Source organism: Hyla sarda, chromosome 2, assembly GCF_029499605.1.
Source record: "Hyla sarda isolate aHylSar1 chromosome 2, aHylSar1.hap1, whole genome shotgun sequence".
NCBI lineage: Eukaryota > Metazoa > Chordata > Amphibia > Anura > Hylidae > Hyla > Hyla sarda.
In genome coordinates, this window is record NC_079190.1 from 225,673,175 (window position 1) to 225,700,556 (window position 27,382).

Genomic DNA, 27,382 nt, shown 5'->3' on the forward strand with positions numbered 1-27,382 from the left:
TTTTCCATTTTCTTGACAAAAACTATTGGACTTCATGTATGTTCACAGATCTGTTTTGCAGTATTTATTCCTAGTTTAGAAAGTATTCCTTTGTTTAGAACAGGGATGTTTTAACAAACTCAGGCACTTTCTTCAAAAGTTGACGCAGGTGGATCCATGAAAATTCTTGTGTGGGATTAGCCAATAACAGTAGTAAATCATTAATAAACAGTGCATTGTAGAGTATGGTAGAGCCTACTTTTAGGCTTCCCCCTTTTCATGGCGACCGCTCCCCTTTTTCTGAGTGAAATGGAGATACTATTTAGCACCAAACCAGGATCACATTAGTAAATGACCCCCATTGTGTGCATATGTCCCAACATGCACTATAAAATTTTTTAAATATTGAACTTGTTTTTTGCGGCACCATTTTTACTGTGTAATGCCAGCAATCATTTCACCACAAAATGTAATGCAAAAAAAAAACCTTTATATATATATATATATATATATATATATATATATTTGTGGGGCAGTATGTAAAAATTTGGGGGGCTTCCAAATCTACGCAGTGCACTTTTCAGTAAAAATGACACCTTATCTATATTCTGTAGGTCGATACGATTAAAATGATTCCTGACATATAACTTTATTTTGTTTTACTTCTTTTCAAAAATTATAACTTTTTCTATGAAAATTAGCATGTTTAAAAATGTCCACTTCCAATCCCTATACTTTTTTTTCCTGCTGAGATCTGTAGTTTTCATCAGTATCATTTTGGTTTTGATGGTTTTGATGGTTTTGATCCCTTTTTATACATCTTTTTAAGTTATCAAAAATACACAATTTTCGGCTTTGGAATTATTGTACGTATACACCATTGATCACGCAGTTAAAGTAACATTATATTTTTATAGGTTGGACATTTACGCACGCAGAAATATCACATATGTTTCTGTTTATTCTTGTTTCCTTTTTTTTATGGAAAATGGGGGGTGATTAACTTTTATCATTTATCACTTTTATCATTTTTCTTTTACTTTTCTACACAACCTTTTATACACAACATCCTTGGATTTCATACACTGTTCAATGCTTTGCTATAGCACAGCATTGATCAGTGTTATCGATGCTCAATTGTTCCAGCCTGCCATGGCTGACTGGAGCATAGGAGCATCTATTGGACAGCTAGGAGGCAGGTAAGGGCCCTCCTGCCATCCTCAAAGCTAATCGAGGTGGTCCTGATCAGCACCACTGAACAGTCAAGAACATTTTTTTTTTACATTTTAGGCACCACAATCAACTTTGATCGTGGTGTCTGTTGGGTTAATGCCGTGCATCTTCGCAATCATTGATGCATTAGCCACGAGTCTCGGCGGGTAATAGCTGCTGGAACCATCCCGCTATGATGCACGCTCAGCTTCTAAATGCGCATCATAGAAGGGGAGTTGGACAATGGCATACAGGTATGCCCTACATCCTTAGGAGGTTAAAAATAAGGCTCAAAAACAGTGTTTGAACATAGCCTAAAAAACAGTTTGCTGATACTACATATCATTTTTACTGTGTGAAATTTGGGATCTATCAGATAATATTCATTTATGATTGCAAAGCTGTTTTTATCATTCATTGATCACTTAGCTCATCCTTGTAGAAAAGCTAATTGGTTATTAGAAGGACAGCCAAAAAACTTTATTATGCCCAATAAAGCACATTATGCTGTGCACTGGCATTTCTTAAGTTCAGTTCTAAAGTTAAAGTTCAAAAATGGACAAAACTTTCAAGTTTCAATAAATGATATGCTAGCTTTCACTTCGCCAAAAACTTCAAAAAGTTAAACAGAGGTGTAGTCAAGGAATGACTAGATCTGACCAGGATGAAAAGAGCCTGAAGTCGAGTCTACAGTTTAAAAAAAAACTTTTACGAACGCTATTTTGGCAGCATCTGTATAGACCACAATTCCAATATCAATATCACAACTCTAAAATATTTGTATACAGGCAGAGTTTCAAAGAAAAGCTATATTTTAGACTGAGAAAAGAAAAGGATAAATGAACACAAGGACAGAGATAATAAACAGCAACAGTACATGAGTATTAGCAATGAATGGATTGGCGTTTTAGTTGTTTACTATCTATCTATCTGCTATCTACCTTTCTATGTTTATGTACTTTATTTTACATTCTCCTCTACTATTCCTACCATGTTTCTGTCTCTTTTGCTTCTTTTTTTTTGCTCCACTCAGTCTGTTGTGGACTGTATAAGTCTACGGCAGTCAACATTGCTTGCTCTGGCAAAGCTTTGATGTGTGTCTTGGCTGCTATACTGTTGTAGTATCTGATCAAGAGTCCTGTATGGACTAGCAATAAATTATATGTGCTTTTTAGAATAAATTGTCTAGTTTTACATTTATCTCCTATGTTGTGGTTGTCTGTAGAAGCACCAGAAGAGCCATTTGTAAACATCCAGTTGGTTTTAAATGAAGTTTGAAGATTGGGTAGATCAGGGGCGGCTGGTCCTACTTTAACCTGAAGGCTATTTATATGAAATCTTTTTATGAAACTTGAGTCATATGCTTATGATCAGACAATATTACACTAAGGGCACGCAGTTTTGTTTTTTCTTAGCATACGAAATTGCAGTGTGGTACTGTTCAAATGGATGAGGCCATCTGAGCTTTCAGGTGGCTGTGAGGGCTTTGCATCAGCACTGCTGATCCTTTAGTCTTAGGACTGGGGGGTGGGGCAGAGAATGGACTCTTTGAAATAATATGGTGACGGCATAGTCTAGCAATGGTGGTAATGTTTGCAAATAAGGACAGACTCTTCTCTTAAGGCGGAAAAAATGCTTTATAAGTAGGAGGCTGTATTCTTCTTGTAGTTGTGGTTAATATGTCAGCTCAGCACCAGTTAAAGAGAAATCCGCAATGCAAAATAAATAAATAGATAAATAAATAAATGCATTGTTAAAATGGGCGCAATGTATAAAATACATGAAAAAATAAAGAAGACTGTATAAACTATATATAACCTATATAATAAAATATGCAAGGGGCAAACATTTTAACACATATTTGAATAACATACTGACCCTCATTTCCTAAGCTAAAACCCACTAGTTTTTTTCGGGTTTTGGTGCATAGTGTCTGAGAGTGTCTGGGACATTTCTCAGACAGTGTGCGACAGTGTGCACCAGGAAAATCCGACTAACCCGACATTGCATTGTGAAAAGCCATAAAGGGGCATGGTCTGTCTCAAAGGGGGGGGGGGGGAGGGGGGACAAAAAAGGGGCATGGTTTCACAATCCGACCTATTTACTATTGAATTCACAGAAAATCCTGTGAATAAATGGCTGGAAATTCCCAACTTGTAAATCTGTGAATCCCCATAGTAAATAGAGAGGAATCCGACAAGTCTGAAAGAACATTTCACACAAGTTAAAAACCCCAAACTCTTAGTAAATGAGGCCCAATATGCTATTAAAAAGATAATTGAAGAAATATAAAAATCTTGAAAAAAATGACACTTTTCTTTATATTACCTGTAAAACAAAATAAATCTAATAAAAAATGCTTTCAAAATTGTCTGTACCAAAAAAAACAAAAAACAAATCCAAGTGTGCCTGGTCATAAACTATAACATAGTGTTAAACTGGCTAAACATCAAAAATGTTGTTACAACTATATGCAATATTAGGCGATATTTGGATGGGGGAAAATACATTTTCATTATATACGTTTTGCAAACCTTGTGTAAAGGTTTAGTTGATCATCAAGCTTGTTTCTTTATAGCTAAAAAGATTTTTTGGCAAACTATCTACTTCGTATCACAGCTCTCAAAAAGCCCTTGTTTTAGATATTTGTAAAAACATACTTTTATTGATATGCATTAAAAATAGATTGCACACGTGAAAAAATAATATACTATGATTAACCCTTGACACCTAGCATTAATCCCTATGAACCTGAAAGAAAATAAAAAAAAAATAATGATAATAGCAAGCGGGTGAGTAAGACCAATAGTAAGTACTTGTTCTCATGAGCGCATAAGGATTGCTCAGGATCTCTCACATCCAATAGTAAGCAGCCATAATGGTAGACAATACCACCAAACATAAATAAAGACAATGATACTCGCTCACCACCAACTCAGGGTATAGGAATCACAATAATACACCTCGTGTAAAATAACGAAAAACAACATTACAGTTTGTTGTGCCCTTAAAGTTCCGACGCGTTTCCCCCATATTGTCGGGGTTTCTCAAGGAACACTTTGGGTAAAAAAGTCCCTAAATGAGGACTGATGTCAGGGAGCGGAGCTGGTTATGGATGCAGCTGTAGCACATCCCCATCACTTGACCTCCCAGGAATTTGCTCGATGGCGTCCGATGCACGCCTAGATAGAATATATAAATCTACTTCCACTACCACTTAAAGTTGCAGGATCTGTTCCATCCATCCAAATAAAAATGGTGTTGCTCTGCTCACAGTGAGCGTTCTATCACTGCACTATCTGACATCTTATTTAAAGGCTTTATTACATCTTTAAAAAGGAAATTTAAAATCATTTTAACCCCAGACCTTCTCAACAATGAAATAATCCATCACGTCAACAGAATCTTTGGTGGAATAAACACTCTCTTAAAACAGGACACGCATAGAATGTAGATAGGGTTTTATTTAGTATTTGAAATTCACACTATTAAGAGTACTGCATTTTATTGCTTGCATTTTAAAATGCAACACATATCAGTGATCAATCTGTTAAGTGAATCTGTTAATGTTAATAAAATCTAAAAGGTATATTAATGGAGAAAACACATAAACATACTTATTTCTATAAGCTCAACATGGAATAATTCTTTTTTTTTCTTCATTTTTTTTCCTTACCCCTACCAGTTGCAGCGATTTCCATTTTTTCATTCATGTTTGTTTACTTATTGCCTTCTTAGATTGTAAAAGAGTTGTTTAGCTAGTAAATAGGCGTCACAAATTAATATTTGTGCGGGGAAAATTGAAAGGAAAACTGCAATTTTGCAACTTTTGAGGGGGTTTGTTTTTACAGTAGACTTTATAGTAAAAATGACGTGTAATTTGTATTTTATGGGCCAATACTGTTAAAATGATGCCCATGTTTACATGTTTTTCTATTATTGTTCTCATTTTTTTTTTCAAAATAAGTAAATATTTCAAATTGCCCCATTTCGACCTCTATAATTTTCCTATTTTTCCTTATACGAGGCTGTTTGGGAGCTATTTTTTTTCATAATCTGTAGTTTTTAACGGTACCACTTGCAATATTGCACTTTTTATGTTTTGCTGTACAGGATCATTCATATAGTTCAATAGTTTGGACATTTACACATGAAGTGTTACGAAATATGTTTATTATTTTTACACCTTTTTTTGTAAAATTAAAAAAGGGGTTTTAAAATTTTTATTGGTGGGGGGGCTTTTTCATATTTTTAATCCCTTAAGGACACAGCCATTTTACACCTTAGGACCCGGCCATTTTTTGCATATCTGACCACTGTCATTTTAAACATTAATAACTCTGGAATGCTTTTAGTTATCATTCTGATTCCGAGATTGTGTTTTCGTGACATATTCTACTTTAACATAGTGGTAAAATTTTTTGGTAACTTGCATCCTTTCTTGGTGAAAAATCCCAAAATTTGATGAAAAATTTGAAAATTTTGCATTTTTCTAACTTTGAAGCTCTCTGCTTGCAAGGAAAATGGATATTCCCCCCCCAAAAAAATTTTGGAAACTAGACCCCTTGAGGAACGTAACAAGGAATAAAGTGAGCCTTCATACCCCACAGGGGTTTCACGACTTTTGCATACGTAAAAAAAAAATTTCACTAAAATGTGTGTTTCCTCCCCAAATTTCACATTTTTGCAAGGGTTAATAGCAGAAAATACCCCTCAAAATTTGTAACCCCATCTCTTCTGAGTATGGAGGTACCCCATAAGTTGACCTGAAGCGCACTACGGGCGAACTACAATGCACAGAAGAGAAGGAGTCATATTTGGCTTTTTGAGAGCAAATTTTGCTCGGGGGGCATGTCGCATTTAGGAAGCCCCTATGGTGCCAGGACAGCAAAAAATACCCACATGGCCTAAAATTTTGGAAACTAGACCCCTTGAGGAACGTAACAAGGAATAAAGTGAGCCTTCATACCCCACAGGGGTTTCACGACTTTTGCATACGTAAAAAAAAAATTTCACTAAAATGTGTGTTTCCTCCCCAAATTTCACATTTTTGCAAGGGTTAATAGCAGAAAATACCCCTCAAAATTTGTAACCCCATCTCTTCTGAGTATGGAGGTACCCCATAAGTTGACCTGAAGCGCACTACGGGCGAACTACAATGCACAGAAGAGAAGGAGTCATATTTGGCTTTTTGAGAGCAAATTTTGCTCGGGGGGCATGTCACATTTAGGAAGCCCCTATGGTGCCAGGACAGCAAAAAATACCCACATGGCCTAAAATTTTGGAAACTAGACCCCTTGAGGAATGTAACAAGGAATAAAGTGAGCCTTCATACCCCACAGGGGTTTCACGACTTTTGCATACGTAAAAAAAAAATGTCACTAAAATGTGTGTTTCCTCCCCAAATTTCACATTTTTGCAAGGGTTAATAGCAGAAAATACCCCTCAAAATTTGTAACCCCATCTCTTCTGAGTATGGAGGTACCCCATAAGTTGACCTGAAGCGCACTACGGGCGAACTACAATGCACAGAAGAGAAGGAGTCATATTTGGCTTTTTGAGAGCAAATTTTGCTCGGGGGGCATGTCGCATTTAGGAAGCCCCTATGGTGCCAGGACAGCAAAATAACCCCCACATGGCATACCATTTTGGAAACTAGACCCCTTGAGGAACGTAACAAGGAGTACAGTGAGCATTTACCCCCCACTGGTGTCTGTCAGCTCTTTGGAACAGTGGGCTGTGCAAATTTTTTTATTTGCACAGCCCATTGTTCCAAAGATCTGTCATACACCAGTGGGGTGTAAATGCTCACTGCACCCCTCATTACATTCCGTGAGGGGTGTAGTTTCCGAAATGGAGTCACATGTGGTTTTTTTTTTTTTTTTTTTTGCGTTTGTCAAAACGCCACCCCTGTGCAAATCAGCTCAGTTGTAAATGGTGCACTCTCCCTTCTGGGCCTTGTTGTGCGCCCCCAGAGCACTTTGCGCCCACATATGGGGTATCTCCGTAGTCGGGAGAAATTGCATTACAAATTTTGGGGGGCTTTTTTCCCTTTTACCTCTTGTCAAAATGAAAAGTGTAGGGCAACACCAGCATGTTAGTGTAAACATTTTTTTTTTACACTAACATGCTGGTGTAGACCCCAACTTCACCTTTTCATAAGGTGTGAAAGGAGAAAAAGCCCCCCAAAATTTGTTAGGCAATTTCTCCAGAGTACGGCGATACCCCATATGTGGCCCTAAACTGTTGCCATGAAATACGACAGGGCTCCAAAGTGAGAGCGCCATGCGCATTTGAGGCCTGAATTAGGGATTTGCATAGGGGTGGACATAGGGGTATTCTACGCCAGTGATTCCCAAACAGGTTGCCTCCAGCTGTTGCAAAACTCCCAGCATGCTTGGACAGTCAACGGCTGTTCGGCAATACTGGGAGTTGTTGTTTTGCAACAGCTGGAGGTTCCATTTTGAAAACAGTGGCGTACCAGGCGTTTTTCATTTTTATTGGGGAGGGGAGGGGGGCTGTGTAGGGGTATGTGTATAAGTAGTGTTTTTAGGGTACAGTCACATGGGCGGGGGATTACGGCGAGTTTCCCGCTGCGAGTTTGAGCTGCCGCGCAAAATTTGCTGCATTGCAAACTTGCAGAATGATACTCACTGTAAGCCCCTGCCCATGTGAATGTACCCTGTACATTCACAGGGGGGGGGAATCTCCAGCTGTTGCAAAACTACAACTCCCAGCATGCACAGTTTATCAGTGCATGCTGGTAGTTTTAGTTTTGCAACAGCTACAGGCACACGGGTTGGGGAACACTGAGTTAGGAAACAGACAATGTTTCCCAACCAGTGTGCCTCCAGTTGTTGCAAATCCACTACTCCCAAACATTCTCAGGCATGCTGGGAGTAGTAGTTCGGCAACATCTTTAGAGCCAGATGTTGCCGAACTACAACTCCCAGCATGCTGCTTGGAGTTGTAGTTTTGCAACATCTGGAGGACTACAGTTTGCAGACCACTAATACAGTGGTTCCCAATCTGTGCCCTTCCAGAGGTTGCAAAACTACAACTCCCAGTATGCCAAAACTGTCCAGGCATGCTGGGAGTTGTAGTTATGCAACATCTGAAGTGCCAGATGTTACAGAACTACAACTCTCAGCATGCCTGGACAGTAAGGGCCTGCTGAGGATGTGTAGTTTTGCAACATCTGGAAGAGCACAGTGGTCCCAAAACTGCGGACCTCCAGATGTTGCAAAACTGCAACTCCCAGCATGCCCAGATGCCAAGGGCTTTCTGGGCATGCTGGGAGTTGTAGTACACAGGGTCCCAATACAGCAATGCATGTCGCTTTATGGCCGACCGCGGCTGAAGAGGAACTCACCTGCCGCCGCAGTCTTCATCGCCAGGATCCGGGTCTTCAGAGACGAGGATAGTACCGGGGCCGGTCCCCAGCACTCCCCCGTCCCCCGCCGCCTCCTCAGGTCTTCCTCTCGTCCTCTCCGGACTTCCAGGGGCCGGGCAGGGCGGGAGGAAGTAACCGCCCCCCCCCCTGCGATTGGTCGGTTAGCTAACCGACAGATCGCAGGGGATAGGAGGAGGTGGCAGGCTTGCCACCTCGCTCCTAGCCTCCAGCATGGTCCTGGTTGTCTGTGACAACCGGGATCATGCAAAATTACCGGGCGGTCGGGTCCCAGAGACCCAATCAGCCCAGTATCGCCGCAGATCGAAGGGGTGATTTCCGTCGCGATTTGCGACGATCGCCGACATGGGGGGCCTACATGGCCCCCCTCGGCGTTTGCCCTGGATCCCTGCTGAAGCATTTCAGCAGGGAACCGCTTCCAATCTCCGCCGGGTGAGCGGTGGAGACCAGGAAAAGTCCATGACGTATGCATACGTCATGGCTCCTTAAGACCCAGGGTGTGATGACGTATGCATACGTCATGGGTCCTTAAGGGGTTAAGGACCAAGGGCGTACAGGTATGCCCTGGCTCCCTGGGACTTAAGAGCCTAGGGCGTACCTGTACGCCGCACACCGGACGGGACCAGATTGGGATGTATGCTGAAATCATTCAGCAGGCATCCAGTGACAACGCCGAGAGGGGTCCTGAGCCCCCCCCATGTTGGCCGATCGCCGCAGATCGCTGGTGAATTTACGTGTGATCCAATGACCCGGAATTAGAAGGAGATCGGCGGTGTACTATACACCGCCATCACCTCCTGTAGCTGGGGGGAGTTGGTGATCCCGTCACCTCTCCAGGAGTGCTGCTGTTGGTCGGGCGACCAATAGCAACCGGCAGAGTAGGGGTTAATGTCACCTTCTCTCAGCTCTGCTCACCCAGCAAGCTCAGTCAGAGGGCAGAGTTGAGAGAAAGAGCCAGGGATCCCCCCTTTTTGAAGATCTATGCCCCTCAGGGCTGAAGAAAAGCTGTGTAGTGCAGGGTGAGCTTCAGTGTACAGGGACAGGTAGGAGATAAAAAAAAAAAAGTAAAAAATAGGTCCTCAAGGGTCCGCCGCAGATTTTGCAGTGCATCCCGGGCCCTCTTAGGGTTTCAGGGCGCATTTGGCCCCCACCTTTTTTGGGCTGCAGTTTTTTTTGTTTTTATATATAGTGGTGTGTGATTTCTAATCACACTCCGTTATATATAAGTAACACCAAGCACATACACTACACACTTACACTAACTCTACAAACTTTGTGAGAGTACCTGCGGGTACACTTACAAGTTTAGAGTATATGAAGGATGAGATTCCCGTATTGAACCCGCAGAATGTCCCCCCACTCTGGGTGTTAGCGGGAAACTTTTTTGGGACATTGTGCCCCATTGCTGGATAAGGGTTACCACATGTACGTTGACAACTTTTCTACCAGCATCCCTCTGTTCACATCCCTTGCCACCAGATCCAAGTCTGCTTGTGGGACCGTGTGGAAGAACCAGAGAGGCCTCCCTCTAAATTTGATCCAGACATCTATGCCCAAGGGTGAGTCCCGTGCCCTTTCCCATGAAACCCTGTTGCTGGTCAGGTAGAAGGATAAGAGAAATGTCCTTATGCTGACCACAATTCAGGGTAACGGCAGCTCACTTGTCCCTGTGCGAGGTACCACAACAACGGTCCCCAAGCCTGATTGTATTCTGGACTGCAATCAGTATATGGGGGGAGTTGATCTCTAAGATCAAGTCCTCAAGCCATACATTGCCATGCGAAAAAAACATGGGTATGGTACAATAAAGTTGCGGTCTACTTGGTACAGGTTGCCATGTACAATTCTTTTGTAACGTTCCAGTACGCTGGCAACACAGGGACATTCCTCCAGTTCCAAGAGCAGTTAAAGGCCCTGATCTTTGGCGACCGGGAAAGAGCAGGCCAGAGTTCCCAAGGTGCCAGGATCGTCCCAGGCCAGTACTTTAAAGGTGAAATCTCCCACACAGGAAAGAAGGGACGATCCCAGAAAAAATGCAGAGTGTGTCACAAGAGGGGGGTGCCGAAGGACACCACCACTCAATGTTACTCTTGTTCCGATCATCTGGGCCTCTGCATTAAAAACTGCTTCAGGGAGTATCACACTTCCATGCAGTACTACATTTTCCCAATTCATTTTAATTTCCCATAATTTGACCCCAATGTACCAAGACCAGAGTACATTCCAAATTTTAACCCCATAGACCACTAAATTACCCCCAAAAAATATTTCATATAAAAAAAAACTCTGGGGGGTATTTTTTCCAAAAATGGGTCATGGGTCACTGAGTCACTATCATTGGGGACTTTTTTATGTTACCTCAAATGTGCAGCGCTCTCTCTCCACCTGAGCGGGGTGCGCATTTGAGGCAACAGGTTGGGAATGGCCACACACATCACATTCCCAGAATGATGATTCAGAGCATGGGGTTTGGGGTGGGCATATGTTTTAGTTTTGGCTATCCCATCATTCTGGGATCATAACCTATTTTTTCATTTTACGGCCCACTGTACCCCACTTTAGTAACTTAGTGTACCCCATGTAACGCTCCTTGAGGGGGGGTCCCGCTGTTCTTGCTTCATGTAAATGCTCAAGGCCCCTGACTGTGCTCCTACTCTTCCGAGACCTGGTGTGCACCCACAGAGCTGTTAACATCCCAATATGAGGTATGTCCTTACGCCAAAGAAATGTATTTACAAATTTACGGTGACATTTTCTCCTGTTACCACTTGTAAAAATGAAATACTTGGAGTAACCCCAGAATTTTAGTGTAAAAAATAATACAATTTCCTTTTCACATCCCAATTTAATGAACATTTATCAAACACCTGTGGAGTGTTAAGGCTCACTCTACTGCTTGTTACATTCCTTAAGGGGTATCCTTTCAAAATTAGTATGCCATGTGTTCTTTTTTTGCCGGCCTGGCACCATAGGGGCTTCCTAAATGGGACATGCATCCCCCCCCATTTCAGCAAAATTTGCAAATGTGGCTCCTCTTCTGAGCATTGTAGTGCGCCCGCAATGCACTTGACATCCACACATGGGGAATTTCCATACTCAGAAGAGATGGGGTTACAATTTTGGGGGGCATTTTCCCCTATTACCCCCTTGTAAAAATGTAAAATTTGGGGGAAGACAGCATTTTAGTGAGAAAAAAATAATTTACACATCCAACTTTAGTAAAAAGTTGTCAAACACGTGTGGGATGTTCAGGCTCACTGTACCCCTTGTTACATGCCTTGAGGGATGCAGTTTCCAAAATAGTATGCCATGTGGGGGTTTGTTTGCTGTTCTGGCACCATAAGGGCTTCTTAAATGTGACATGCCCCCCCCCCACACAACCTTTCAGTAAAATTTGCTTTCCAAAAGCCAAATGTGACTCCTACTCTCCTGAGCATTGTAGTGCGCCCACAGTACACTTGACATCCACACATGGGGTATTTCCACACTCAGAAGAGATGGGGTTACAAATTTTGGGGGGCATTTTCTCCTATTACCCCTTGTAAAAATGTAAAATTTGGGGGTCAACCAGCATTTTAGTGAAAAAAATAATAATTTACACATCCAACTTCAAACACCTGTGGGGAGTTAAGGCTCACTGAACCCCTTGTTACATTCCTTGAGGGGTGTAGTTTCCAAAATAGTATGTCATGTGACATGCCCCCCAAAAACCGAAAAATTCTGATTTTGAAAATTTTTAGAAAAATCGGAAAATTGCAGCTGAACTTGAAGCTCTATGATGTTTTCTAAAAGTAAAAACATGTCAACTTTATGTTGCAAGCATAAAGTAAACATAATGTATATGTAAATCCATATATCATTTATTTGGGATGTCTATTTTCCTTATAAGCAGAGTATTTCAAAGTAAAAAAAAAAATCTACATTTTCAAAATTTTGGGAATTTTTCACCAAGAAATTATGCAAAAATGTACCTCTAATATAAAATAGAATATGCCAAGAAAAAACTGTCTCGGAATCAGAATGAAAAGTAAAAGCATCCCAGAGTTATTAATGTTTAACCCCTTAAGGACTCAGGTTTTTTTTTTTAGTTTTTGCACTTTCGTTTTTTCCTCCTTACCTTTTAAAAATCATAACCCTTTCAATTATCCACCTAAAAATCCATATTATGGCTTATTTTTTGCGTCGCCAATTCTACTTTGCAGTCACATTAGTCATTTTACCCAAAAATGCATGGCGAAACGGAAAAAAAATCGTTGTGCGACAAAATTGAAGAAAAAATGCCATTTTGTAATTTTGGGGGCTTCCGTTTCTACGCAGTGCATATTTCGGTAAAAATTACACCTTATCATTATTCTGTAGGTCCATACGGTTAAAATGATACCCTACTTATATAGGTTTGATTTTGTCGCACTTCTGGAAAAAATCATAACTACATGCAGGAAAATTTATACGTTTAAAAATGTCATCTTCTGACCCCTATAACTTTTTTATTTTTCCACGTACAGGGCGGTATGAGGACTCATTTTTTGCACCGTGATCTGAAGTTTTTATCGGTATGATTTTTGATCGGACTTTTTGATCACTTTTTATTCATTTTTTAATGGTATAAAAAGTGACCAAAAATGCGCTTTTTTTTACTTTGGAATTTTTTTGCGTGTACGCCATTGACCGTGTGGTTTAATTAATGATATATTTTTATAGTTCGGATATTTACGCACGCGGCGATACCACATATGTTTATTTTGATTTATTTTTACACTGTTTTATTTTTTTTATGGGAAAAGGGGGGTGATTCAAACTTTTATTAGGGAAGGAGTTAAATGACCTTTATTAACACTTTTGTTTTACTTTTTTTTGCGGTGTTATAGCTCCCATAGGGACCTATAACACTGCACACACTGATCTCTTGCACAGATCACTGGCGTGTATTAACACGCCTGTGATCAGTGTTATCGGCGCTTGACTGCTCCTGCTCTCAGGCACGGAGCAGTCATTCGCCGATCGGACACCGAGGAGGCAGGTAAGGGCTCTCCCAGTGTCCTGTAAGCTGTTGGGGCCGCCGCGATTTCACCGCGGCGGTCCCGAACAGCCCGACTGAGCAGCCGGGTCACTTTCACTTTCACATTAGAAGCGGCGGTCAGCTTTGACCGCCGCTTCTAAAGGGTTAATACCGCACATCGCCGCGATCGGCAATGTGTGGTATTAGCCGCGGGTCCCGGCCGTTGATGAGCGCTGGGACCGACGCGATATGATGCGGGATCGCGGCGCGATCCCGCTTCATATCGTGGGAGCCGGCGCAGGACGTAAATATATGTCCTGCGTCGTTAAGGGGTTAAAATGACAGTGGTCAGATGTGCAAAAAATGCTCGGGTCCTTAAGGTGAAAATGGGTTGGGTCCTTAAGGGATTAAAGAAACTTTTATTACTATTTATTTTGCATTTTTTTAAGTCCCAATATGGAACTATTTATATCAATCAAGGTGTGCAAACTATGTGGGAAAACTATACAAGAAGATCCCTGAAGCTTCAAGCTTAGTTAAAGGGGCTATCCAGGAAAAAACTTTTTTTTATATATCAACTGGCTCCAGAAAGTTAAACAGATTTGTAAATTACTTCTATTAAAAAATATTAATCATTTTAGTACTTACGAGCTTCTGAAGTTAAGGTTGTTCTTTTCTGTCTAAGTGCTTTTTGATGACACATGTCTCGGGAACTGCCCAGTTTAGAAGAGGTTTGATATGGTGATTTGCTTCTAAACTGGGTGGTTCACGTGTCATCAGAGAGCACTTAGACAGAAAAGAACAACCTTAACTTCAGAAGCTCATAAGTATTGAAAGGATTAAGATTTTTTAATAGAAGTAATTTGCAAATCTGTTTACCTTTCTGGAGCCAGTTGATCTATTAATATAAGTTTTCTTCATCATGCAAAATCTTATAGACTTTTTTTTTTTTGGCTTTGTAAATAATAAATGTAGAAAAATACAGTTTTCAGTTTTCTTTTGCACATCCATCATAATAAACTCCATCCCTGCTACCCGATCACTCTCTCACCTCGGGAAGGGTTCCCCAAGCTGCACAGCCTTTCTTCCACACATCTACCACCTGCCCACACCCAAATCTACCATTCCACATTAGCTGTTGCAAGACTACAACCCCCAGCATGTCCTCACTATGAGAGGGCAAATATTTCACTGTTATTTTAATATTACATTTGCAAAAGCATTTATTATGATGGATATAAGATTTTGCATGATGAAGAAATCTAACATTGATAGATTTCTTTGACCCATTAACTTTTCCAGTGGGTGCAACCTATTATGCATTTGGGCTATGTCCACCCCAGTATATTTTCATATTTATTTTAATTAAAAAAATTGCATCCATGTGTACTGGTCACATGCACAGCATTGTCCAGTATACGCAACAGAAAGATTGCATGTAATAGTCTCCTATGTGGAGACCCTATTCAGTAATTATATGGCAGATAATCTACTATATAACTACTGATTTGGTTTTAAAACCTACTGGCAGTTATCTCTTGTAAGGAAAATAAATAATAAAACATTTTAATAAAACATTTTTATGAAATAAATTATTAAATTCATCTATTACCTTTACTGCCCCTTAGCTCAGACCTCTCTGAATGAACAGAACATTATCTCTACAAAAAAAAAATTAAATAATCATAATGCAATTTTTGCATTAATATGTGGAAATTCTAGACGTTTTTTTCTGCTAAAAAAAAAAAAAAAGGAAAGAGGATCTAGATTATTTTGCTACAATAAAGATAATTTAAGTTGCTATGTTTTGGTGGTTAAAAATCATTAACTTTCCTTGCAAAGAAGGAGTATATCAGGGCAGATTTGCATATTTGTTAATATGTGTATATAAATCATTGAACAAAGATGTGCTTTTGAGCCATATTTTGGGGCAGGTCTGATTGAACAGAATGTCACATTTCCTTCCAAAATCAATTTAGTTACAGATGGACAATGAATTGCTAACATTGTATAACACTTAGAGTTCCAGAAGGACACTATTTACATTTGAGTTCTCATCTTGGCTCTAATGGGAATTTATAATTTAGAGGAATGTGTTCAGTAGCATACCAGCTGCAATGTTCAGTTCCTGTGCATTCCGTATAACTTTTATAAACCCTACAACTTCATATATATATATATATATATATATATATATATATATATATATGTCTGGTCTAAAAAGGGCATCACTGCAATTACAACATTTTATTTACGGTAATTATCAAGCTTACAAATATATTAAAAATCATTTAGATTATTTTATATATTCCTTTTATATAAAAGGAAGTGATGTAAGCTGTTACACTGGCTTGAGAAAGGTCTCATTGAGTAGACCGAAACGTAGCACTTGTGACTGGATGGGTGAATAAACCACTTTTTTACATGCTACATTGGAGTGCCGCTTCTTCCTTGGTACTGCATTTTCATGGGACATTGAGTCTTGTCCTGAGAAGCAGAGCACCCTCAGGACCTAGAGTCCGTACACAGTGCTGGCTCCTTCCACCACGCAACATATATATATATATATATATATATATATATATATATATATATTAAAGATAACAAAACAATCATGTGCGATTACAATAAATATATAATGTATTCCTCAAAATAAAATAAAAATTTCAAAATGTAAATTAATTAATTTATTTCTTTTGTGTAAACTGACCATTTAGCCATTTACTACTAGAATAGTATCACATACTACTGTAAATAACTGTTGGATAGGGGGGGAAAATCTAAACTTTTTGTTTTACTTTAAACATTGTATGGCTTATATCATTTATGGTGCTGTCTCCTGTTAACAAATTCTAAAGATTGTTGTTCTTTCTACAAGAGCACTGGGAAGATAAAATACTGTCATTACTGTCTCTACAAAATTATACAACTTTTCCATTGACATCACCCTTGCGCTATTGCAAAATGTCAGGAGCAACTGACTTAATATCTCAGGTTTGCACTGCGCTAACCTGCTGTTGCCCTTGCCATTGTGCATTGCCTGGGAACACACCATCATAGACAAGAAAGGCACCTCTTCAGCTCAACACATCTTTATCTGTTATAATGAACCCCCGCCTCGGAGCTCAGGAAGCCGGAGCACAGCACACAAGTGTGGTGTCCTGGTACCATACCTTGTACCGTACATTGTGTGCTAAGTCCCCAAAGTCAGAGTTCCTGTGTACCGGTAGGATCCTCCTGGTGGGATAACCCCTTATCACCTATTCCTTCTTTAATTTTACTATGTTTGATGTGTATAAATTGTATATATTTTATAATGTGTATAGTACTTCCAGGACCTTAGGTCACATGATCACTAAGTCTAAGGTTAAGTTAAGGTTAAGGACCTTCCAGGGCACGTGATGTGGTCACATGATGTACCATAATGCTTTGTGAAAGGACTGACAACTGGTGCGAACCAATAAGCTCTAAGCCTGCCCCTCTCCATATAGGGGCGCTGTAACCAATCTCTCGCTCTCTTTTCCCCGGGATATGACAGCGAGCGGAGCTCAGCACAAATCTAAAGACAGAACTAGGCCTGAAGCCTATCACTGCTGCAACTTACTAATCGTGAGTTTATCAAACCTAAATCCCGTTAATCCTACATGACTGCTGGACCTAAACAAATCCCCTAAATCCAGCAGAACAGCGTAATTCCAGACTCAGAGCTGATATACTACAAGGTCCCAACCAACTGTGAGGAACCAACCTGCATAAAAGCTGCAGTAAAGTTATCTACAGTTTACTAAACCTCCGGTTGTGGACAATCCTTTATTCCTCCCTATCATTTCTGGGACAGGTGGCGGTAGGATATATATATATATATATATATATACTGAGGAAGAACCTGCACCCTGGCGTCACAACAGTTAAGGGTTAATCCAACACCCTTTCATCACTGCACAGCTACACCACCTACACCTTACACCCCCAAGCTACCACACAAGAATCCAAAAAGCCAAAGAAGATCCTGCTTACGAGTTTACAGTCCAAAAGTATCAAAAATTTTTTGTTGAAGCATACATAAACTCAGTACAAAAGATCCATAAAAAGTGACTGATGCATTTCGGACAGTATGTCTTTAGTCATAGTCAATGACTCCTAGATACTTTGTTCTAAAGGAAAAGGAAAAACTAAAATGTTTTCATGACATAAGTATTCACACCATTAATTCTGTAATTAAAGGGGTTATCCAGGAATCAAAACCAAGCCTAATTTCTTTCAAAGACCACTCCCTGTATGTCTCCACTTTGGGTGTGGTATTACAACTTGGCTCCATTCACTTTAATGGAACTGAGCTGCAGAACCACACACAACCTGGAGACAGACAGGGAGTGGTCTTTGAAAGAAATTATCCCTGTTTTTTGATTCTTGGATAACCGTTTTAAGTTAAAGCCCCGTTGGAAGTGATTACAGACTTCTGTCTTCTTAAGTATGATGTCACATGGTTTGCACGCCTCGATTTCGATATTTTCTGCTTTTTTTGCAGATCATCTCAAAACCTGTCAGATTGAAATGAGGAATAGCAGTGGTTATTTTTCAGGACTCTCCACAGAAGTTTGATTGTAAGTAAGGGCTCTGGCTGGGACCCTCAAGGACATTCACAGAGTTGTCCCTAAGCCGCTTCTGCGTTGTCTTGGCTTTGTGCTTAGGGTCATTGTCCCAGATTTATCAAACTGTGTGTGAGATAAAATAGATTGATTTTCCCTCAGCAACCAATCACAGCTCAGCTTTCACTTTACCAAAGCTTGTTAGCTGAGCTGTGATTGGTTGCTGTGGGAAAATTACTCTATTTTTTCTCTCATACAGTTTGATAAATCTGGGCCATTGTCTTTTTGAAAGGTGAACCTTCAGACCAGTCTGAGGTCCAGAGCACTCTAAATCATATTTTTATTACAAATATCTCTGTAATTTGCTCAATTCAGCTTTTACTCAATCCTGGCGATCTCCCTGTCCCAACCATTAAAAAACACACCAACAGCATAATGATGTCACCCCCATGCTTCATTTTAGGGATGATACTGGACAGGTGATGAGCAGTGCTTGGTTTCCTACAAACATGACCCACAGAATTTAATCAGACCAGGGAATCTTATTTCTCACAGTCAGAGTTCTTTGGGTGTTTATTTGCTAACTCTGGTTTGCCGCTATGCCATAAAGTCCAGATTGGCTGAGTTCTGCAGTGGTGGTTGACCTCCTGGAAGTTTCTCCCATCTGCACACAGGAACTGAGCCAGGGTGACCATTGGGTTTTTGGTCCTCTCTTTTGCCGAGACACTTCTCCTTAGATTCTTTAAGCTGGGGGGGGGGGGGGGCAGCTCTACAAAGAGCCCTGGATGTTCAAAACATTTTCCATTAAAAAATTATAGAGGCTTGCGTGCTTTAAGTAAAGGTATCACATCTATGTATGAAAGTAATGAAAGTGAGGGCCACTCTACAGAATAGAAGGTTTTACAGCTGTCAAGGGAAAATATTAAGCCGAGCAACATCATGTCCTTGAGCAGCAGCTATTTTTAGATATTGGAACTAAATATTGATATTAGTTGACTTGTCTGACATGAAGGGTGTACAACTGAGAGCATAACCTTGTTCATTCTCATAGCGGGAATTTTAGCTAATAGGTGTCAAAGGGTCCATCAATGAGTTCAACAATACAACTATAAGTGCTTCATACTAATAGTGCAGTAAAAAGTCTTTATGAAAGGCAGCCTCAAAATTATCTTCTAGTCATGGTGTGAGCCTTAAAGGAGTATTTCCATTCCACTTTTTTCCACACTGCAGTTTTTGAGAAAAGTGTAGGAATGGGATGGAAAATATAAAGGAATTACTTATACTTCTCCTTCTTCATGGATCCACCTCTGGCTTTGGCTCAAAAACTGAAGGTACATTAACTGCAGCTGGCCCATTCACCTAATTCAGTGTTGTGGTACCTTCTTTCTCTTTAATTGTTGGGGGTCTAACCTATAGGATACTGTACCAACTGATCTTAGGTAATGGCATAATGGTATATTCTAGCCTTGTGCATTACTTCATGAGATGGGGATACCACTTTAGGCCACCTATTGTCCAAGCAAGGGTCTTCACAGAAAATATTTTGATAGCTGCTATGTTCTTTCATAATTGGACCATTATTACAAGTAATAAAAGTCTATGAAGGGGAAAGAAGGTTAATGGAAAGAGGAGTTCCTGTGAATACACAGAAGCTGCTAAAAGACAGAGAGAGAGAGACAGCAAAAAGACAACTCTGTAAGTTAGAGATCTCACCCTAGGGCTTTATATACAGTTTAGAAGGCTCACTGTTGCTCCTTCATGCATTCCATGCTGCTGTTTAGGCTGTGTACAGTGACATAGAATTGCTGTGTCTCCTCTTGTGTGTCTCTGTGTGTGTGTGTGCGCAGTGTATGAAAAATAGCATAGGAGTTAATCTCTGCCCACCGGCTCTAGAAGAACTGAAAATTAGAGATAAATCCTGCGGAGCAGGATATATAATGTCATATACAAGTTATATAATTGCCAGAAATAGTGTTACTCCTCATGTACACTTTAAAGTTTTCTGTTCGGTCAACTAGGGCTGGCATATAACAATCTGCAATCTGAATGTGTCTGCCACTTCTAATATGCTCTCTTTATTTAATAGGTGTCCTGCTGATATTTATCATGTCATAGAAACATAATGTCGTAGATGCCATAGAAACTTCATGTCGTAGATGTTGCAGAAGCATAATGCAGATTTTAATATCAGTGGTACAATTCATGCTAAGCTCGTATTTTCCTTCAGTTTTTTGTGGTCACCATTATGAAGTCACAGCATGAAGATATTAGCAGAAAATCTCTTTATTAATCTTCACCAGTAAATTATTAATGTCAGTCTGCTCAGAGCAGTATCTAGACTTCTCTTTAGCCAAGGTAAAAATTCCATTCCCTGCACTAGCTCCAGCACCCAAGGCCCAAGCCGTACCAGCTTTACCTAGGGCTGTATACGATATACATGCAACAGCTGGTATATATGTCTGCTTTTTGTGGACACCAAAGTTATTACAGTATGTATTGATCAAGTTCAGCTGTTAAAAAGATTTTGTAATAACAATTCTTACCACCTTCAAACTCTGTTTGACAGTTTCCAGAATTTTCATTCAAACTTTCCTCTTCATTTATGATTATGTTTTCAATGTCCTTCATTGTTAAATGATCACGAAATGCGTGATAAAGAATGTGCTTTAATTCCTCCAGTGTTATCCTTTGCATGTCAAACTGCAGAAAGATAGGAAAACAACCAAGTTAGCAGAATGATAACATACTGTACATCAATATAATGATTGGTATATTTCTGTTGTATTTACACTTTTTGCGATGGTTTACCAAATACCCAGAAGTCAACTACTCGGTCAACATCTTAATGCTGTCCTACTATGTTTATATGCATACTGTATATAAACAATAGCTGACCTGTTGGTCTTGTAGAATGGAGACTAAAATGTATGGTACAGTCAAAAGATTAACCCCCCAATAACAGACAGGAGGCAGTTACACAGTTCAAACTCCACTCTTGTGCCCTTTTTAAGTGTGCCCATATCCTCAGAACACAAAAGCAGTTAAACACTATACTGAAGCTTGATGTCATTGGCCCTTCTCCCTAACAGAAATATCATACACTCTCAACACAAGCAGAAAGGAGCCAGTGTAGGAATTCTGCCTGCCCACACCATGCTGCTAACTATTCAGGCCACAAGTCACTGCACTCATCATGTTTGGCACTCATCATGGACCACTTAGGCACTAAGAGGCATATTAGCTATGTGTGGGGAACAAAGGCGGAACTTTATGTTTGTGTAGGGAATTAAGGGGGAACTCAAGATGTGTATGGAGCACTATGGTAATGTAGCTGTGTTGAGGGATTATTACTTGTATAAATATAAAGTAGGCTAGTGGTATTGTGTTGATGGCACCAAGGGAGTATTATTAGTGTGTGAGACAAAAAGAAAAGAGCCAATAGTGTTTGTCAAGAGTATATAGCATAGGAGGCAGCAGCAGAAACAGAATAGAAATTTTATGTAAAGGGTGAGGATTGGGTTGGAAGGATGCTGGAAAAGCGAGAAGCCAAAGATACCTTAGAGCCACCTTAAAGAAACCTGCATAGCAGTCTAGATAAGATGGAGAAGAAAAAAGAAATATATTGTACTGTGGTGGTAATATTGATATATTAAATTTTTGATTATTTATTGATCTCTCTAAGGGTCTCCCTTTCTGAACTTTCCCGAGCAAGTAAGGCCACCAATAAATGCTAAAAAAAAAACAAAAACCCTCTTTGAAATCCTGTAATTTGCCCAATAGCTCAAAGGAGTACTCCGGGATTTAACTTTTTTTAAATACTGCCCAGTCTGCTGGCATAAAAAAGCGACTTCTACAGTGCCTTTGTTATCCTGGTGTCCTACAGTGCAGTCATCTTCCTGGTTGCCAGGGGTTAACATGTGAAACTGCAGCTCAGCTTATCACTGGCTGCAGTAATGCACCGTCGGTGATTGGCTGAGCGACAAGTGTGATATATGAGGCTCTGACACCAGGAAGAAGACTGGGACCACGGCTGCATGTGTCACTCAGCTAATCCCCAGCTGAGGTGGGACATCCTTGCAGCCAGTGATAAGTTGAGGTGCATTCTGATGTATCAACCCCAGCAACCAGAAAGAGGACCGGAGGATGGGAGCAGGGTGTAAGTTCAGATTATATTTTTTCTAAATGCCTTTAGCATAGACAGGATTTAAAAAAAAAAAAAAGTTCAATTACAGAGTGCAACTTAAAAGCATTACTGTCATTTATATATAAAAAAAAAAAAAAAAGCATTCATGCCTATGTTCTTAACTCAGTGGATGGTTGCCCAATTCGACATGTAGCAGAAAGCAGGTTCCATATGCAAACAATTGAGATCTTCTCCTGCTACACGTCAGATCGTACAGCCAGCCATGGAGTGATGCGCAATGATATAACCCGAGATAAGGGCCATCTCATCACTGAGATCCTAACTGATTAAAACTTTTGACATGTCTGTGTAAGATATCAAAAGTTTTTGATTTTAAAAAACTACAGCAATGTTTTAAAGGAAAGGTTATTAGTTGCTTGAGGTATAATGGAAAGAACAGATAATACATTTTAGCTAAGTTATTGGGAAAATAGGACAATGTTGAAGAGAATATTCATGTTTTTGTGTCTTTCATATGCATTTTCCAATTATGAATTTATCGATGAAAAGAGATTATGTCAAAGATATTACTTATCCAGCCTAAGCGTCCATCTTCTTATACTGAAAACCATACTGAAAATCACCTGCAAATACTGCTATTTTACACCACTACTGTGGAAAGTAAATGAAGCTGAAGATTAATCTGTTTTCTCCTGGATAAATGGATAATTTTTACGTTACTACCTCAGTCCTATATCTCTAATGATTAATTAGGGCACTTCATTTCTTCTGACCCATTCTACTTCATGTCAACCAAAACACTGAACAAGAGAAAATTACCATAATGAAAAAGTATATGCATAAAATGATACACTCTCAACTGTGCTCCAATCAAATTACCGAAAGTCCATCCATCTGTTTAAGTGACCTCCTTCTCAAAGGCTAATAGCTTTTCATGCTGATCAAATAAAAATAGCAGCAGCCATGAGCTCCCTAAATGATTTCTTATCATGTCACAGATGTTACAGCCCAGGTGTGACTGACATAAACCTGTGTACCTTGCTTCAGTGCAACCAACTTTCTATGTCCTTGCTTTGCAGTCTATACATCTCAAAGCATACATTATGGGAGGTTCCTGGCTTTGACCATTATGCCTTACTTCCCAAACTGTAATGGATGGAGGAGAAGCACATTTGGCACACTCTTTGTTAAATCAGATATCTAACCTGGCACATAGATATGACTAAATAGTGACACTGCAAAGACAGTAGTTGGACAGATAATGTGACTGCTGATACCAAGGCAGGTTTACTGAGATGCCTCCTAGAAGATAGAAAAAGTAAAATAGCACAAGAATCATTATAAAGTGAAGCCAAAGTTGAGTTTTCTGAGCAATGATTGCTACATTAGTACAGAGCGGGAATGAAGGATTACCTGTCATAGAGGTAGAATTATAGATTAGCTGGTATACCTACACATTATTAGCAAACAGAGAAAATGATGGATAAGCTGGTATACAGGAAGTAGCAATAATTTATAAAGTATGCAGGGATACATAAGTGAGCAATAACAACTTGACACAATTTACCAGGACTACAAAGCTGCTTGCTCTCTTATGCAGTATCCTCACCTCCTGTAGTTGATGCCAGGACAATAAATGGAAATCTCTGGCCTTACTGCTTACTCCTCACCAAAGCTCCCAATTCACACATCTCCCTGTCTGCTCTTCTTCTGTCTATGAGTCATTTCGTGTTCCTGACTAGTGCAGCATCAGGCTTGTCCATGAGTTTTGGACAAGCCTGATCCAGAACTGGTTAGAGTGCCAGTAGGTCTGGGGACCCCTAGAGGTGGAATTTTCATGAGCACTTTTCTTTAGTAAATATTTAAAAAAATATTCTATCAGGAACAACATATAAAAGTTTTTTGATCTGACAGTGCCCATAATCTGGCAGAATGACCCGGCTTTGAGTTGGCGGCAGCAAGAGGAGAACATAAAGTGGCTGGATGACACAGCCTGGAGCTGGCATCAGCATGAGGAGAACAAATGGTGGCTGAATGACACAGCCAGAAGGTGGCATCAGCATGAAGAGAACATATGGTGGCAGTATGATACAGCCTGGAGCTGGCATCAGCATGAGGAGAAAATATGGTGGCAGAATGAGACAGCCTGGAGGTGGCATCAGAATGAGGAGAACATATGGTGGCAGAATGAGACAGCCTGGAGGTGTCATCAGCATGAGGAGAACATATGATGGCAGTATGAGACAGCCTGGAGGTTGCATCAGCAGCATCAGGAGTCCTGAAAGTGACCTGGTGAGTAGTGTTGAGCGGCATAGGCCATATTGGAATTCGCAATATTTCGCGAATATATGGACGAATATTCGTCATATATTCGCTAAATTCGCATATTCGTAATAGTCGCAGCATATTTTCGCATATGCGAAAATTTGTATATGGGAAAATTAGCATATACAAAAAATAGCATATGCGAAAATTAGAATATGCGAAAATTTGCATATGCTAATTTTCGCATCTGCGAAAATTCGCACTCCAGTCTAACACAGTAGTATTAGAGCCTTCTTTACACCACACAAGCTGGAAGCAGAGAGGGATGATCACTGTGATGTGTACTGTGAAAAAAAATTTAATAAAAAAAAAATAAATAACGAATATTCGTAATTGCGAATATATAGTGCTATATTCGCGAATATTCGCGAATTCGCGAATATACAATATTCGCAAATATACGATATTCGCGAATAAAATTCGCATTGCGAATATTCGCGAGCAACACTACCGGTGAGTAGGGCAAGTGGTGGAAATAACAGTACCTAGTGACGAAGTTGGGAGAAAAATGGAGAACTTGGCATCAAATGTGTGGCATCAGACGGGTTGCAAGATCAGAATGGTACCTGAGGCAGGTAGGCAGAAGAAAATGGTCTCTTTTGTAAAGTGTTACTGTGCAAAAGTAAGTATTGAGGATATGCATTACATAAAACTTAACTTTGAATAATATTCTTAGGATAAATTATATGTACCCAATTTTTTATATTTATTTAACAAAAGGAAAGGTTTGCAAAAAACATGTGCCACCTACACCACAAATTATTGATGTGATGCAAAGACCTCTAAAAGGTAGAAGGGAACAATACACGGTCCATTGTAACCGATAGGGGTACAAACTTCCCTGTAAGGCCCTACTCTCACACTATTAATTCCCTTCCTGGCAGGTGTTACCCTAAAAAGGGTGGCCCCACACAGGAAGCTCTCCATATTTCGATCTACAAACACTGGCATTTCCCAGTGTTTTTAGGAAGAAATAGGGAGAGGTTTCTGTGTGGGGCTGCCCTTTTTAAGACGAGTAACACTTTCCTTGAAAAGGTGGAAGGGAACAACATATTGTCCATTTTAGCAGGTGGGGGGTAAAAGCTTCCCCTTTAAGGCCCTACTCTTGCCCTATTAATTTCCTTCTTAGCAAGTGTTACTCACTCTAAAAAGGGCAGCTCCACACAGGAAACTCTACCTATTTCCACTTAAAAACCCTGGTAAATGGCAGTGTTTGTAGGTGGAAATAGAGAGAGGTTCCTGTGTGGGGCCTCCCTTTTTAGGGTGAGTAACACTTGCCAAGAAGGAAATTAATAATGTGAGAGTAGGGCCTAACAGGGGAAGTTTTTACCTCCACCTGTTACAATGGACCATACGTGGTCTTTGCATCACATCAATACTTGGTAGTGTTGGTAGCACATGGTGTTTTTTGCACACTTTTCCTTTTCTTAGATATAAAAAAAATTGGGGTATATATATATATATATATATATATATATATATATGTATATATATATATATATATATATATATATATATTTATATATATATATATATATATATATATATATATATATATATTTTATACTAAGAAAAGTTAAGTTTTAGCTAATGCATATCCTCACTACTTACTTATGGTCTGATGCGGAGGAATTTCTGTAACTGGGAGCAGCACCTTAAATATGTTTAGCACTATCCATATTTGTGAAGTGTTGGTGTGGCACCATGGTCAATCTACTCTGATGCATCTGGCATTGGTGGGTGGAAATCCTGGCTGATCTATACCTGATTCATCTTGACAAAGGTCAGTCTCTCCACATTTTGCGTGCATAGACAAGTTCTCCTTGGGATTACTATGGCCCCAGCCGCACTAAACACCTGCTCTGATGCTACACTGCTGGCCGGACAGGACAGCTTTTCCAGGGCAAACTCTACTAGTTGCGGCCACAAGTTTGACTGCCCAGAAGTAAAGCAGATCTTTAAAGTTTCTTGGCAGGGTCATGTCAAGGTATGTCTGGTTCATGTCCTGCTCCAGGTCTACCTACTGCTGATGAGTTGCTTTACTACGTGGGTGAAGAAAGCTACTCATCAGCGACTGTAGACTCAGGCTGCTGCTGATGGAGCTGGTACTGCTCCTGCCACCCCACGCCTCCCCAGCAACCATGGCAGTGGAAGGTGAGCACAGAGGGCCCCCACGAGTAAGAGCTGCGAGAGGATGGATGATGGCTCATATAGGCATCAGCCAACTGACCATGTAGGATAACTCTGTAGTAGGTCAGTTTGTCCTCCCTCTCAGTTGGTGTAAAAAAGGCCCCCAACTTGTGCCGGTAGCGAGAGTCCAATAAGGTGGAGAGCCAGAAGTCATCCTGCTGCCAAATGCCAATTCGGCGGTCACTATGCAAGCAAGTGAGCATGCATCGTGCCATTTGTGCAAGTGACTCGGAGGGACTCCCTGCCTCCCTCTCCACTGCATACTGCCACAGTGTGTCTGCGTCCTATGTCTTGCCTTCCTCATAACCCTCTAGCTCCTCTAGCTGCTCCTGCTCCTACTCCTCCTCTCCTGTCAGATGACTAGTAAAAAACCGCCCATTTCACGAAACCTAAACTGTGCTCCACTCTACCCCTCCCCTCCTCCTCCTTTTCAGCCCCCACAGGGCTCATGTGGCCATGTGATGTAGGCGCCATGTCTCCAATGTCCTGACGAGCCATCGTTTCCAAAACGTGTTGTAGTAAATAAAGCTGTG

General features: G+C 40.3%; 1 protein-coding gene across 2 annotated transcripts in view; it reads right to left on the minus strand.

Moving 5' to 3' along the window:
• The window catches only part of CALN1 (calneuron 1), a 422,585-nt gene that overhangs the window by 19,936 nt on the left and 375,267 nt on the right, over positions 1–27,382 (minus strand). Inside the window, exon 5 of one of the 2 annotated variants that reach the window (XM_056556473.1) lies at positions 20,734–20,890. In XM_056556473.1, coding sequence (XP_056412448.1) covers positions 20,734–20,890 — 157 coding nt within the window. The remainder of the gene's footprint in view (positions 1–20,733; positions 20,891–27,382) is intronic. The other variant, XM_056556474.1, reaches the window with a different exon arrangement.